At 45.4% G+C, this 15553-nt stretch overlaps 1 protein-coding gene across 6 annotated transcripts in view; it reads left to right on the top strand.

Moving 5' to 3' along the window:
• Positions 1 to 15414, top strand: part of LOC142432716 (uncharacterized) — a 41184-nt gene extending 25770 nt beyond the window's left edge. For 2 of the 6 annotated variants that reach the window (XM_075537949.1, XM_075537950.1), the window contains 2 exons: positions 5725 to 7245; positions 8197 to 12354. In XM_075537949.1, the coding sequence (XP_075394064.1) occupies positions 5725 to 7245; positions 8197 to 8780 (2105 nt within the window). In that variant the 3' untranslated portion in view covers positions 8781 to 12354. Of the gene's footprint in view, positions 1 to 37; positions 97 to 789; positions 1016 to 2224; positions 2352 to 5724; positions 7246 to 8196; positions 12356 to 15288 lie in introns of those variants that run through there. The other 4 variants (XM_075537953.1, XM_075537952.1, XM_075537951.1 and 1 more) reach the window with 4 other exon arrangements.
• Positions 15415 to 15553: the final 139 nt, after the last annotated feature.

Raw genomic sequence — 15553 nt, 5'->3', positions numbered from 1 at the left:
TCCTTCCTCACATTCTGTTGTTTTTGTTTTCTTGCAGGTTTGTCTTCTCAGTCTCTGGACTCTCCCCAGGAGCAAAAGGAGAAGCCCCAAATCCTGGTGAGTTGGAACTCTCTGTCGTTGAGGTTAGTTCCCCTTGAGTTGTCTCCAACCCATTGGGGACCCATGGATAACAGATAGAGCTACTGCCCAGACCTGCACCATCCTTTCAATGCTTAAGTTTGATTCCAATTTTACAACCAGTTACTCATTCTGTCATGTCAAGGGTTTTGTAATGTTTATGTAACTGACCTTTACATTGCCCAAGAGCCCTAGAGGTTGTTGTTGCTTGTTGCCCTATGATCTGCATGGCTCAGCTTGAAACCACCAGCAGCAGCAAGGAAGCACGCTCTGCTTCATAAACAGTTAAGAGTCTCAGAAATCCACAGAGGTGTCGCTGTGAGTCAGGATTGACTCGGTGGAATTCAGTCTGTTTTTTCGGATTTTTCGCCTGGCCAACCATGAAGTCTGTGAAGCACCTGTCTGAGCTGCCCATCAGCTGTACAAATGAAAGATGACACCTGCTTCAGAAAGATTGACAGCTTCTGAGTGTCCTCTGTATCGTGGCGACACTATGCGCCTGCATGGATTAGACAGCCTTGGTTCAATGGCTTCTTGTTATTTCTACGGGTAAAGTTTTCTGTGTACGATAGTAACCGTGGATCAATGAATGAGTGCAGACCACACTCAGTACCCTTGCGGAGGAGCTGTAACAAAGCTTGTTATTGCAACAGTAACCCATCTCCCCCACAGACAGACACATCACAGACAGCCTTGCAGGCTGCACACCAGTGACTCACAGATTTGCCCTTAGACGGAGAAGAACCTCTCAGCCTTAGCCAACGGGAGACCTAAGGAGCCGTGGGCAGCTCCTGTGCACCTGACCAGGTGTGCAGTTTCCTGCTGTCTGGCCCCACCAGTCGTGATGGGAGTGGAGAAATGACATCTTATGTGTCCTCCCTGGGTGATTCCAATGATGGTGATACCACTGTCTACAAACGTCCTTTATGTGGCATGTGTCTGCTGTTCTGTAATAAGTTTCCTATGATATGTGACACCACTCTACGTGGTGAGTGTCGTGTTGAGGACTGGGTTGGGAACGATCATTAACATTGGTAGACAAAGATTGTGGATTTACAGATCCCAGTTAGTTTCCTAAACTTTTCCGCAGTGCTCCTTCCAGACCCATCTCTTCAATTCCACATTTCCCTCTCATTGAACTTTCCTTCCATCTTCTCCTTGAACGCCTCACAATGTCTTAACAGTTAGCACAGGTCCCACCTCCAGGATGCCTTCTGTTCATTTCTAGCCCATCCCATATGCCCTCACACTTGAATCTCTCCTTTAAGAATTCTCAAAGGCATTTATTGAACTACTGCCTAATGCTCTTCAGCAAGAGCCTTCGTGCTGCCACATGCCATACTTTGTGATGTGACCCACAAGGTCAGCATTTTGAATCCAGCAGCGGTTGTGCCAGAGAGTGATGAGGCTTTCTACTCCCGTTAGTATGGATAGTCTTGGAAAACCCAAGAGGAAGTTCTACCTTGCCCTGAAGGGTAGTTATGAGGGGAAATTGAATATAGCAATGAATCATACATTTTTTTGTTGGTTTGGGTTTTTTTTCTTTCCTTGTTTAATCATTTTATCGGGGGCTCTTACGGGTCTTATAACAATCCATACATCCATTGTGTCAAGGACATTTGTCCATATGTTGCCATCATCTTTTTAAAAACATTTTCTTTCTACTTCAGCCTCTGGTATCACCTCCTCAATTTTTTTATTCCCTTCCCCACCCTCTCACCCTCATGAACCCTTGGTAAGTTATACATGATTATTTTCCTATCTTATGCCGTCTACGGTCTCCCTTCACCTATGTTTCTGTGGTTCATCAGCCTGGATCAGGGGAGTTGTAAATTTTTAATTTTGTCATATTTGTTGACAAATTAATTCCCTGGTGACCTTACACACATATTCCAACCCCAGGATATATTTTGTACATCACTGATGGTCCCTATAGATTTATCCCAATGCCATGTATCCAACCATGTCAACAAGAACATGCTGTGGACAACTGTGTTGTCTAAAAGGCTTAGGTGAAATTCTTAAATATTGACTCTCCAGGGACATTTGTTTAGCTCCTCTCCTTGGGAAAGCTGATGTGGATTCCATGTTCACTGATTCATTTTAGGAGCCTGTTACACTGGAGGACGTCACCATCGTCTTCACAAAGGCAGAATGGAAGGGACTGAGCTCTGAGCAGAAGGATCTGTACAAGGAGGTGATGCTGGAGATTTATGGGAGTCTGCTCTCATTGGGTGAGGATGTGCCTCTCTTCTTTCCTTTCCCTAATTCTGTAGGAGTTTTTTGACCGCCTGCTATGTGGCACAGGAGCCTTGGTGGCATAATTGCTAGCACTCAGCAGGTCATTGAAAGGTTGAGCTTTGAATCCCCACATAGCTTTGTGGGGGAGGGGGGCCATGAGAATGTGAGAATCTACTTCCATAAATATGTACAGCCTTGATGCATTCTGTACTGCCCTTCAGGACTGCTGTTGGCAGTCCATTTGTCGTTGCATTTTTTCTACTTCATGATTAACGGGTTTCTTAACAATGTCAACAGGTAACCGTGCAGGTGAGAAACGCTCAGGATGCAGTTGTTCAGCTGGGATGTGTGGCACAGTTCTCTCACGGATGCTAATAAAGGGCGAAGGGCATGCCGTTCTGCTATAAGCCGCACACCCAAGGAGCTCAGCTCCAGCTCTGGGGGGTTAACAAATGAAGCTGCCCTTCCCCAATTAAGGACCCAGAGGCACCCAATTTCCCAAGCCAGCCTCCTCCCCCAAATCCCTTGGCGTTTCTTGCTCCATGGGCTGCGAAGTCCACCACTGTGTCTCATGTTGTGTTGCTGTTGGTGCTCCTCTTCCTCCCCTCTGCTGTCACCGCTGTCTTCTGGCTCAAGGAGGTGCACATCCCAGGACAAGCTCTACTCCTGGCTCTTGCTGGTAGTCAGATTCCCCATTCAGCCTCTGAGAGCTCTTCTTATGTGCAGCAGGATGGCCCTCACCACTGAATCCACTCAGTGTCTCCCCCACCTTCTCTACTCAGACCCTCAGGGGAGGGGTCATTGATGATAAGTACAAGGATGATGGCTAGAAAAGCCATATTAAATAAATATATTTATGCAGGAGTCTGTCCTGTTCATGGTTCTATTCAGTTACTTAAATGCTTATTGTCTTTCATAATTTTTGGACGTATCCCCCCCCCCCCCCCCCAATATTGCTTCTACTACAGCTTTCTTGTTTGTTTGTTTCCCAAGGTTAGAAACCTCTTCCTGGATTTCTGGTCCCATCTAAATTACTCCTTTTGGTGGTCTCCCATGTAATCTTAAGCTCTCATCAGATTTTTTTGTTTCTGCTTTTCTGATCTTTCAATAAATTCAAGACTTATCTCCTCTAAGCTGCTTTAAGCTTCCATTGAATCAATTCTTTTCCTTTGTCCTTTCAGTATATGATCTCTTTTTGGAAATAGTATTAATCTTCTGTTTTAATTGCTCTACCGGTGTGGTTTCCATGTGTTGTTTTGTCTTGTTGTTGTTGTTCTACTGTCCCACATTCTTAGGAAGTTATTTCTGTGCCTTAGTTTTTCTTTCGTCTCTCTATAAAGCTGTTGAAGGTGTCTAACTACAATTCTTCTGAATTCCTTCACAGGTAATTCCATTCATGTTTCTTCCTCAGAAAGCACTTTTGTCTCTGTGTTTAGGTCTCCTGACTGAGCGACTGTCTTGTTTCTTTGTGTCAACAGAAACTCCCTGATGTGTCACAGGCATTGTGGTGGTGTACTTGTATGTAAATGATGGCTGTATGTTGCTGTGTTCCTAGCACTTGGTACCTGTCTCCCGGAGGTCGTGATAGAGAATGTGAGCTTATGTGCAGGTCTCTGCTCCTGCCGCTCAGTGGAGTGCGGGTGTGGCTGATGTTGGCGGTGATTATTTGTGTCAGTCCGGTTGAATGGAGAAGCAAATTCAGAGACACTCGTGTGTAAGAAAGAGCTTTATATGAGGAGTAAATGTATATTAAGAAAACATCCCAGCCAAGTCCAGATCAAGTCCATAAATTTGATATTAACCCATATGTCCAATACCAATCTATAAATTCCTCTTCAAACTCAGGCAACACATGCAATGACGCCAAGTGCAGGAAGGTCACAGGTGAGTGGGCGGAAAGTCTTGTGCATCCAGTGGTGGTGAAAGCATCTTAGCGCCGGCATGGGTCTCTATGTGGCTCCTCCAGCTCCAGGGCTTTAACTCCAAGTTCGTTGTCAGGGATGTTTTGAATGTTTTGCCAGAGAGAGTGTATGTGTCCTGTTTCCAGTGAGCTATTTATCTCCTTAGCACCTCCAAATGAGGTCATCAGACTGCGACCTGATTGACAGGCTAGGCTTCACTCTTAAGTCTCCAATTGGCAACAGATTCTGTAACTGCCACACTCTTGATGAGCAGGTGGAACCAGAGTTGGTAGAGTCGCTTGCCCAGGTGGTGGGGCAGCAGGAGGAGCTCCAAAGGTGGCTGGGCTGTTGGTTGCTGTTTTCGTTTCCTCTAAAAGTCAGGGTTCCAGAATTATGTGAGCACTCCAGCCTTTCACTGCAGTGGTCTGTGTAGCTTGCTTACCTAGTTCTCTGCCAGTGGGGTATGCTCTAGTTGATGGCAACAGGTGGATGTGCTTTTCTCTTTGTCGAAGCTTCCTGGGGAGGGAGTTCAGGTTGGTGAATCAAAACCCAGCCAGTGGCGGCACTGGCAAGGTGTGGTACTATGCGCCCATCAAACGCCGTGGGTCAAGTACTAGAAAATAAATCAACAGAATAACATACCGATAGAGCAATTCAATTACGTCACCCCGGGGTTGGCTATGAATTTGAATTGACCTGATGCCACCTCATTTATTATTGTGAGCACTTTTTTGGTTTGTTTGTTATTCTGCACCAGCTAACTTTGTAGACACTGAGAACAGGTAAGTGAGGCAGTGCTACCAAAACCTGTTCCGACTTGCTTTCGCTTCGTGTACAAAGAGACAAAGTACAGCGTTTAAGCATTATCTACGAGAGGGCTTCAGAGAGTTTGTTGGGATTTAACTGATAAATTGTATAAATATTCTTTCTTAGCCTAAGCCCTCCTTATGTGAGCCTGAATAAAAGCCATTCAGTCCACACTTAAACTTAGGATCTTCCACAGGTAACTTTGTCAATGTCAATTTTTAGCAATATTAACAGGGGCAAGAAAAACTTTAAAAACACTTCTTTCATGGTTGCCTACTGTATTTAGTCACAAGAAGCTGCATGTGAACTGTAAAGTGGTTTATGCCGTATGATTTCCCCCCCATGTGGTGGTGGTCACGTGGCGCTGAGTCAGTTCTGACCCACAGCAGCCCTATGTGCAGCAGAAGGAAACGCTGCCCGTCCTGCCCCATTGACGCTCTGTCCAAATGAGCCCTGTTTAGTGAGAGGCGCCAGCGGGAGCATTGTCTTGGTAGAGAAGGAGTCCCTGGTGAAGAACCTGGGAAATTTTCCGCTACGGCCATTATCCATTTGTCCTCCCCAGGGGCTTCCGTCCGTCTGGGGATGTGAGTCACGTGGGAAGGGTGGCCGCCAAGGAGGCCCCTCCTGGCTGTTCTAACAGAACACTTTCTTTCTTCAGCAGAAACAAAGCCAAAAAACGGTGCCTCCTGCCTTTTGCCTTTGCCCTGTCAGCAAGTCCTCAGTCATCTCCTGCTTCAGAGCTCCCCAGACTCAGGTGCTGAGCATCCCTTCCATCCCTGGAGATCCTGCCCGGAACTTCGGAAGCAGCCAGAACAGCAGGATGGTGGTCAGAACTGCTGGGGGGAAAACACTGAGCATCGGGAGAGAGACAGCGCCTACAAGCCCTCGTGTGTAGCGACATCCGGGGAATCCTCCGGCCCAAATGAGAGACGCTCAACAAGCCCTAGAGCAGGCCACCCAGGGGCAGGAACAGAGCCCGTCTCAGCCCAGCGGGGGTCACCTGTGAGAACGGATAAAGTCAGGGAGGAAGTGGGAGCCTCAAGTGTTGGAGTAGTCAACCACGGAAAGAACAGACCAGACTGTGTCCTGACGTCAGATGACATCACAAGCCAAAGGCCCCTCCCCCAAGAGAAGCCCTATGTGTGCTATGAGTGTGGGCGAGCTTTCAGCCGGCAGTCGTCCCTCCTTGTCCACGAGAGGCTACACTCTGGGGAAAAGCCACATGCGTGCAAAGAGTGTGGCCGAGCCTTTAGCTGGAAGTCTTCCCTCCTTCGCCATCAGAAAACACACTCCGAGGAAAAGACACATGTGTGCAAGGAATGCGCGCGGGCCTTTAGCCAAAAGTCAGATCTAATCAAACATCAAAGAATACACTCAGGTGCCAAGGCCTATGTGTGCAAGGTGTGTGACCGAGCCTTCAGCCAGAAGTCAAACCTCCTCGTCCACCAGAGGAGACACTCTGGGGAAAAGCCACACGTGTGCAATGAGTGTGGGCGAGCATTTAGCCATAAGTCAGATTTAATCACACACCAAAGAATCCACTCTGGTGACAAGCCATATATGTGCGAGGTATGTCAACGAGCCTTCAGCCAGAAGTCCAACCTCCTCGTTCACCAGAGGAGACACTCTGGTGAAAAGCCACATGTGTGCAATGAGTGTGGGCGAGCCTTTAGCCAAAAGTCACAACTGATCATACACCAGCGGATGCACTCAGGGCAGAAGCCACATGTGTGCCATGAGTGTGGGCGAGCCTTTAGCCGGAAGTCACATCTCATCACACATCAGAGGATACACTCTGGGGAGAAGCCACACGTGTGCGGTGAGTGTGGGCACGCTTTTATCCAGAAGTCACATCTCATCATACACCAGAGGAGACACTCTGGGGAAAAGCCACACGTGTGCAATGACTGCGGGCGAGCCTTTAGCCAGAAGTCACCCCTTCTTGACCACCAGAGGACACATTGTGGGGAAAAGCCACACATGTGCAAGCAATGTGGCCGAGCCTTTAGCTGGAAGTCAAGCCTCCTTGTCCACCAGAGGAGACACTCTGGGGAGAAGCCACATGTGTGCACGGAGTGTGGGCGAGCCTTCATTTTGAAGTCACTGCTGATCATGCACCAGCGGACCCACTCTGGACAAAGGCCACACGTGGGCAAGGAGTGTGTGCGTACTTTCAGTGGTAAGTCATCTGTCCTTCTGCACCAGAGGACACACGCTTTGGGAAAACCACACGTGTGCGATTAGTGTGGGTGAGTCTTTGTCAAGAAGTCCTCCCTCCTCCATCTGAGGACACACTCTGGGAACAAGCTCCAGGTGCGAAGCCACAAGGTGTCATTTACCTTTTCCCCATTATTAGCAACACGCTACAACCCTTCTAGGAGGCTACGTATACCTCACATTTGCATAGTCCTAGCCGGTCATTTGTTAAAAATCCCATAGACTACAGCTAAAAGAGCCCTATCAAGTGGTTAACTACCCAGCAAAGATCGTTACGAATGCACAAAAGCAAACATTTCCTGAAGATGATTAGAAAAGGCTAGCGGCAGTGTTAGGCCGTATATTAGCGTTTAGTCTGGAGCAGTGGAGGCTATTCGATACGTACTCTTCAGTGTCCGCGTGAAACAGAGAATGAGAATAAGCAATTTACTGTTTGAAGAGAGCTAAGAGAACAAGAGTATCAGGTGGTTTCATAGGTGTTCCATATGTGAATCAACATTTATATACTTTAACAATCTTAAGCACGTGGACAATAATTTTTAAAATACACGTTTTCAGTACCTTGGAGTTGGTTTTGACTCCTAGGGGGCCTGTGGGCAACAGAAGGAAACACCGCCCGTCTTGTCCCATCCTCACAATTGTGTTTCTGTTTGAGCCCATTGCTGCAGCCACTTTGTCCGTCCGTCTATGCTACGATGGGTCCGTTTAACCATCCATGATGTCCTCTACCCACTGGAATTTTCTGATAAATGTCCAAAGTGCATGAGATGAAATCTAGCATATCTTGCCTCTAATGAGGATCTGGGTGAACTTCTTCCAAGACATTTTGTTTATTCTTTTGGCAGTCCATGTTTTGTTTTGTGTGTTTTACCCCCTGAGATTGTAACTGGGTGTTTTTTTGTTTATCTTTTAGATCATTTTTGGGTGCCCTTACAACTCTTGCTACAATCCATCCATTACTTATATCAGACATATTCGTACATCTGTTGCCTTCGTTCTTCTCTAGACATTGACTTTCTATGGAGTCCTGTGATCAGCTCCTCGTTTTCCTCCTCCCACTCCCCCACCCCCACCCCCGTTTCTGGTTTCTTTTTTTTTGAGTCTTTTTATTGGGGCTCATACAACTCTTTTCACAATCCACACATACATCAGTTGTGTAAAGCACACTTGTACATTTGTCACCCTCATCATTTGCAAAACTCTCGCTTTCCGCTTGGGTTCCTGGAATCCGCTCCTCTTTTTTCTTTTTTTTCTCCCTGCCCCCCCCCCCCCTCCGCGAGATTGGAACTATTTATGGGAGTAGACAACCTTGTCTTGCTCCCTCGGAGGTGCTGCTGGTTTCCTACTGCCGACCATGCAAATCTCCGCCCAACTGTTAGCACTTTCAATGAAATATATAGCAGGCCACAAAACAGCATAAAATGTATTAAAAAGAATTCTAAAATTTATCTGAATATTTACTTTCCATATGATAATGCCTTATCATTCTCACATTAAACATGAAAACCGAAGAGGTCCATGTGACTCCAAGTAGCATTCCACTCATAATTAATATTCCACTCTTTTTGAACCCTTGGGAAACAATTGAAGTTTACAGTGACAAATGTAAAACCTACTTCAGCAAAATTGATTATACTTCAACGTGGTTGACAGTAATGTCACGGGATGCCATCTCGCTCATAAGCCACAGCAACACGTAAAACAAGCAGCTCCCGGAAAATCAAGCTGGATCCAGAAGAGGATGTAGAACAGAGCAAACCTTGCCTGCGATGTGACATAGATCTTGGCCCTGTTTCCTTACTGACCTCTTAAGATGTTCGAATGCTGAAAGTGGACTTGTGGGATCTTCAACTATTGTTATAGTATAATATTTAAATGCTGTGTTATTGAGGGCATATATATTTTGACTGTTAAATTTTCTTGATAAATTTATCCTTTCCTCATTATATAGTATGTTTCTCTCCTAACAGATTTTGCATTAAAACCTACTTTATTTGATACTGAGATTTCTATCCCAGCTAGCTTTTGGTTATGATGTGTATGGGATATTTATCCATTCTTTTCCATTCAACGTATTTCTGTCCTTGTGGGTAAGGAATGTCCCAGAGAAATTGCATAGAGTTAGATCATGTTTTCTTTTTTATTTAAATTAATTAAAATTTAAAAATAATTTATTGGGAGCTCATACAACTCTTATCACAATCCATCCATCCATCCATTGTGTCAAGCACATTTGTACATTTGTGTACATCATCATTCTCAAAACATTTGCTTTCCACTTGAGCCCCTGACATCAGCTCCTCATTTTTCCCCCTCCCTCTCTGCTCCCTCCTACCTCATGAACCCCTGACAATCCACAAATTATTATTATTTTGTCATATCTTGCACTGTCCAACATCTCCCTTCACCCACTCCTCTGCTGTCAGTCCCCCAGGGAGGAGTTCATATGTAAATTCCTGTAATTGGTTCCCCTTTCTCCTCCACCCTCCAGGAATCACCACTCTCATCACTGGTCCTGAAGGGATAATCTTCCCTGGATTCCTTGTATTTACAGTTCCTATCTGCACCAGGGTACATTCTCTGGTCCAGCCAGACCGATCTCCAAGGAGCTCTAGGCATGAGCTACCTATTTGGCCACCATCTTTCCCGAGTCTCCAAACCATATTTTCAAATGCATTCCAATACTCTGTCTCTCCATTGGAGCATTTAGTTCATTGACATCCATTGCAATTATTGATTGGAAGCAACTTATTTGTGCTCTTATGTAAACATGCCTCAAACTGTCTGTGTCCTGTTTCATGACTAGTGTTTGCTGTTGTGCTTTGTGTGTATGCTGTGTTAGGGAAGCTCCTCTGGAGAAGCAGAATCAGCGACACAACTGTGTATGCATATTAAACGCAGTTATATCAAGAAATGGCTCACCCAGTTGAAGTCTATCAATCCAAGCTGGCTCAAATTTGGAGGGCAGAAGTAAGCTAAGGACCGCCCCTGATTCTTGTTGCTATATGGACTAACAAAGGGAGCGTGGGAAGACACAAGAAGACCACAGGCTGGTGGATGCTGAGCTGAATGAATTTGAGATCAGCAGGGTCAATCCAAGGTCATCACTTCTCTGAGGGCTCATAGGACCAGTTGGCAATATAGTAGATCAGTGACCCTGAGGCAGGATCCCAATCCATCAGCAGAAGTCAGCTAGCTTCCATACATGGACAGTTTATACTAAGACATGGCCTTATCCTGAAGAAAACCTCCCTCAGTTGTGTCAAGACTGACCAGATCAGGACTCTTCTGCCCGCCTACCACTCCATTTGGTACCATAGTGGCTTGTGTGCTTTTGGCCTGCTGAAAGCTATGTCACTTGTATATCAAATCCCAGGGGGTGGGGGGTCACCCCGCACCCCATGTAAACATGGTTCAGCTGAGCTTCCAGACTAAGAAAATACTATGAAGAAGGAATAGCCAGTCCACTTTTGAAGAAGTAGCCACAGAAAACATTACGAATAGCAGCGGACCATTGTCACATAAGGAAAGTGTCATCATCAGCAGCAGCATTTTGTCATAGTTCCAGAAGATGACCCCCTGAGGTTGGAAGGCACTCAAAATATGCCTGAGAAAGAACTGCCTTCTCAAAGTGGAATGACCCCAAATGATGTGGATGGAGGAGAGACATCTGGACTTTATTTCCAGGGGGCCTGAGAGGAGCAAGAGGAAACAGCTGCCAACATCTGTTACTAATTGAAATATGGCTGTGCAAAGTGTGAATCTCGGAAAGCTGGAAGTTGTCAAAACTGGAAAGCATACAGATCATTATCTTAAGAGTGAGGGAGGTGAAATGGACAGGTGTTGCTCACTTGGAATCAGCCAGTCATAAGATTTCCTCTGCCAGATTCATGAGAAATGGTGTCACATTTGTAGTCAAAAAAAGACATCTCAAGATGTAGCTTAAATGCTGTTATAAGCTATATCCCCATCTAGGAAAGATCAATAAACCTCTTATTCAATCTTGAACTCATCACTATTAGCTCCCCCTGTCATAAGATAAAATAATGTTGCTGGAGGAGCTCCTCCTCCAGTTAGACTTTGGGCTGGAAATACCACCTTCCTTGTGCATGACACCCTCAGGTTCTAATTTGTGACCGGAAGTGGTGGACTATGCTAATTCGACACCCCAGGAGGTCTGTCCTGTTGATGTCAGAGGTCTAAACTGTGGGGCGTTCAGGGTAGAAGGTGTGATGTTGACGGTGGGAACTGACTCCAAAGATGGCTCCTGTACCGATTGGGAGCAGATTTTCATTGATAGTGTCTGGATGAAGTCGGAGCCAGCATTGAGGAGGGAACAACCAAGTCGGTCTGACTTGTTCCTATTGTAGCCCGTGCGAACTTTTTGCTATCTTGCACACATATCATCCCCCCCATCCCACTCTATGTCTTTGCTGGACATTGCAATCGTTATACAGAAGCATCATATTCAAAACCGTGATATTACAAGACAATGAGGTATATCATTAAGTACCCAGTTACCATTCAGGATCAAAAAGGTCTCTTCAATCAAGACAAGCTCTTCTCCACGATGTCCAAACATACCTTTCTCTGGGCAATAGTATGTCAAGCTCTGGAGTATGTACTGCCCTGTTGGCTAGCTGCTATAAATATATTTTAGCTGTGCTTGGAAGTCCTCAGAGACAGCCCACTCCACCAGTAAGCCTCAGCCCAGATGTCCTGAAATCTAACCCCATGACCAGGCAAACCAATTTCCAATGTCCCTGACAAGTATCTTGCCATGAGGCTCCATTTTCTTGTTCACCACAGCACCTCCAGATTTAAGTGCGTTTGTTTCTCTGCCACACTGCTAGTCTCTTTGTATTCATTGTCTAAGCGAGTTGGTGTAGATGTGTCTCCCGAGTCACTGAGCTTCTCAACACAGGGATCCTCCTCGTCCAAATGACACTTTCCTCTCCTGACACGTTATCTTCATGGTCCTGCTATCTCACCACCTTATTTGAGGGATGACTTAGTGGATGGTAAAGCTGACCAATCATCTCAGGAAGGTTGCTTTATATCGAAGAACCATATGAAATAAGACATTGCACAGCACAGTAGAATCTTGGGCTTTTGAAAGCATCTTGATTTCAAACAGGAATAGCAGTGGGCAGCCCACTGCAGAGTCAGCAGTTGGAATCCACCAGCTGCTTCTTGGGAAAACATGAGGTTTTCTGTAAAGATTTACATTTTGGAACTCTACAGTGGTTCTGCTCTATTCTATATAATCCTATATGAGTCCAAATAGACTTAGTGGCATGTTATATCTGTATGTATGTATATATGTATGTATGTATCTATCTGTATTAATTTGGGTACTTTAGAGAAACAAATCCACAGAAACTCATGTATAAGTTTTATATAAAGGTTAAGTGTGCATCAAGAAAACATCCTAGCCCAGTGCTGCCCAAGTCCACAAGTTCAACATTAACCCATATGTCCAACACCAATCCACAAAGTCCTCCTCCAGCTCACAAAACAGAGGCAATGATGCCAACTGCAGGAGGAAAGCTGAGCCAGTGAGCGTGTAAGCATCTCACCACTGGCAGGGGTCTCAACACGGCTGCTCCAGCACCCAGGGCTGCATCGGGGTAGGTCCATGTGGTTTCTCCTCAGGGATGTCTTGAAGGAAGTCAGCCTTGCCAGCTGAAGCAGGGTACTGCTAAGGCAGGTGAACCCTGGTCTGACCATCAGAAAGCAAGAGGCCCGAGAACTCGAAAGGTGAGGCTCACTGAGCCATTTATCCTTCTGCCCTTCAATTAATCCCATATGTGTTTATCGGCCAGGTTGGCACACTAAACTAACTATCTCTAATCTATGTTAACAGGGTTAACTAGAGGAATAAATCTAGTGACATTCTTATTTGTGTAAGACAAAGCTTTATATGAAGACATAATTGTATATCAAGAAAAGATTCTAACAATACCAGATCAACTCCTTAAGTTCAACAATACTAGTCCATAAGTCCCTCCTCAGACTCACGAAATGATGCAGAATGAAGAAAGATCACAGGCCAGTGGGTGGTGAGTCTTGTGGATCCAATGGTAGTGGAAGCATCTCAAGGTTCTGGCAGGTCTCAGCTGAGTGGGTAGCTAACAGGAAGGTGAAGGCAGAGACTGGCATGCCTCTAGGTAGACATTTATCTTGGTGGCAACCCCAAATGAGGCCACCAAGCTGCGACCTGATTGGCAGGCTAACCTCCACCAATACACTTTTATATCTTCAAGTTGACATTTAATTAAGTAACTACCACTCTATATATCTATTTACTATCTATCCACCTATGTCTATTTGCGTAGCATCTGTCTATTATTTATTGGTTACAAACTTCAAATGTAATGCATAGAACAAAAAGTAAGGAGGTCCTTAGCCCTGAACGACAGGTAAGTTTCTCTGTCAGGATAAGTCAGCTCCAAGAAGGGCCAGCAGCTCTAGCTACCTGCCGACTGCAAAACCATGCCTGCACCTCTTAGAGCAAGTCAGTCAGATTTATTTCTTCTGGAGTGGAAGCCAATAGGGCGCCTCATGTGGTGCCTTTGAGTATTTAAAGTAGTGCCCTCTGCTCATCGTCGTCGCTCTTGTTGGTCGAGTCTATTTTAGCCACTGGATCCATCCATGTTGGGGAAGGTATCCCTCTTTTTTTTTTTTTAAACCTACCTTCTTTGCTTTTATTTCTTTTTATAAACTCAATATAGGTTCATTGTAGCATCGAAAATGCCAGTGAACAAAACAGTAACAATTATATATGTGTACACACACACACACACACACACACACACACACATTAATCACCCACAAGCCTAGCCCATTTAGACATTCACTCTTTGTGTGTCTGGTGTCTTCTGGCAGGAAGGAGGGCCTATAGTCAAGTGCACAGATGCTGGAGCCCCATGAATGAGATTGTTATTTTGTTTTTTCCCCCAACTATTTTATTGGCATATAATCCATTGACCATGCAGTTCAATAGTCCAATCATACCGAGAAGAGTTGTCCAATCATCGCCGAAATCCATTTGAGAACATCTTATTCAATCTTGAACTCATCGTTATTAGCTCCCTGTTAACCTTAAAATCCCCCTGTCATAAGATAAAATAATAACTTATGAACTATTAAGTGTTCAGAGGGAGGGGGGAGCAGGGGAGGGGGGAGCAGGGAGGGAAGGGGAGGGGAAAAAAGGGAAACGAGCTGATTCCAGGAACCCAAGGGGAAGGTGAATTATGAGAATGACGAGGGCAGCGAATGTATAAGGGTGCTTTACTCAATTGATGTATGTATGGATTGTGATAAGAGTTGTATGAGCCCAATAAAAAGATTTATTAAATTAATAAAAAATCTCCCTGTCATGCCCCCAAGCGAACATTCATCCAGTTCAATGATAGTTTCATCTGTAGATTTCCTATGCAGAAAAGCCTCAAAACTACCGCCACAACAAAAGAATCACAAGGTAAAACATAAAACACCTCGATAGAACAGGGAGGTCAAGATTTTAAAAACCGCAACAAATTTAAACGGATCGTAAGGAAGATCCAATGATAGACTGCTGATTTTAACCTAACTGCACCTGCAACAAACCACCTTCCAGTGTGTCTGCGTGCTAGTGAAGCAAACTAACAAAAGCAACGCCATTTTCGTTAGCTGCTAGATGACTTCTCTGCTTCTCCCTCCCATCTAGAAAGCTGACTGCTAGTTGACCTGCCCGCTCCCCCTTCCCTTCTGGGAACTCTCCATTGGTGAGGAATTTCAAAATGTGCTCTGTGTTCCGGCTTCAGGACGTTATAATTAGTTTTGACTATTCTTCAATATATCGGGTTTTTTTAAATGATTGTTCTTCAAGACAGCACAGGGACTGTCATTTATTCGAACCAGCAACATTTGCCAGACTATTAACACCCCTGGTCCGTGGTCAGAGGTGATTAAATCCATGTGTCCTTCCCATTCCCTAACCACATTTTTTTTTTTGAAACAGCTATACAATTGGGCCTCACGGCTGGAGAGGACAGAGCGGAGCGGCAGGGTGACTTCCTCTCCTTCCTGCCTTTGTGCGCAGCAAGTCACACGGTGTAAACCGGGAGTAATCCGCTCAATTTCCGCAGACAAAGAGGTCAAGCTCCCAAATCTGCCAGGCGAGGAGGCGGAGACGCCCACACGTCACCGCTGACGTCCACGAAGAGAGAGGGAAGTCGTCACTGACAAGGGCCACCTAGGCTGCTTTTGTGGTGGCTGCCAAGGTG

The sequence above is a fragment of the Tenrec ecaudatus genome, chromosome 18 (assembly GCF_050624435.1).
Source record: "Tenrec ecaudatus isolate mTenEca1 chromosome 18, mTenEca1.hap1, whole genome shotgun sequence".
Lineage (NCBI taxonomy): Eukaryota > Metazoa > Chordata > Mammalia > Afrosoricida > Tenrecidae > Tenrec > Tenrec ecaudatus.
Note: the sequence above shows the minus strand (reverse complement) of the source record. Positions and strands in the feature narration are given on the sequence as shown.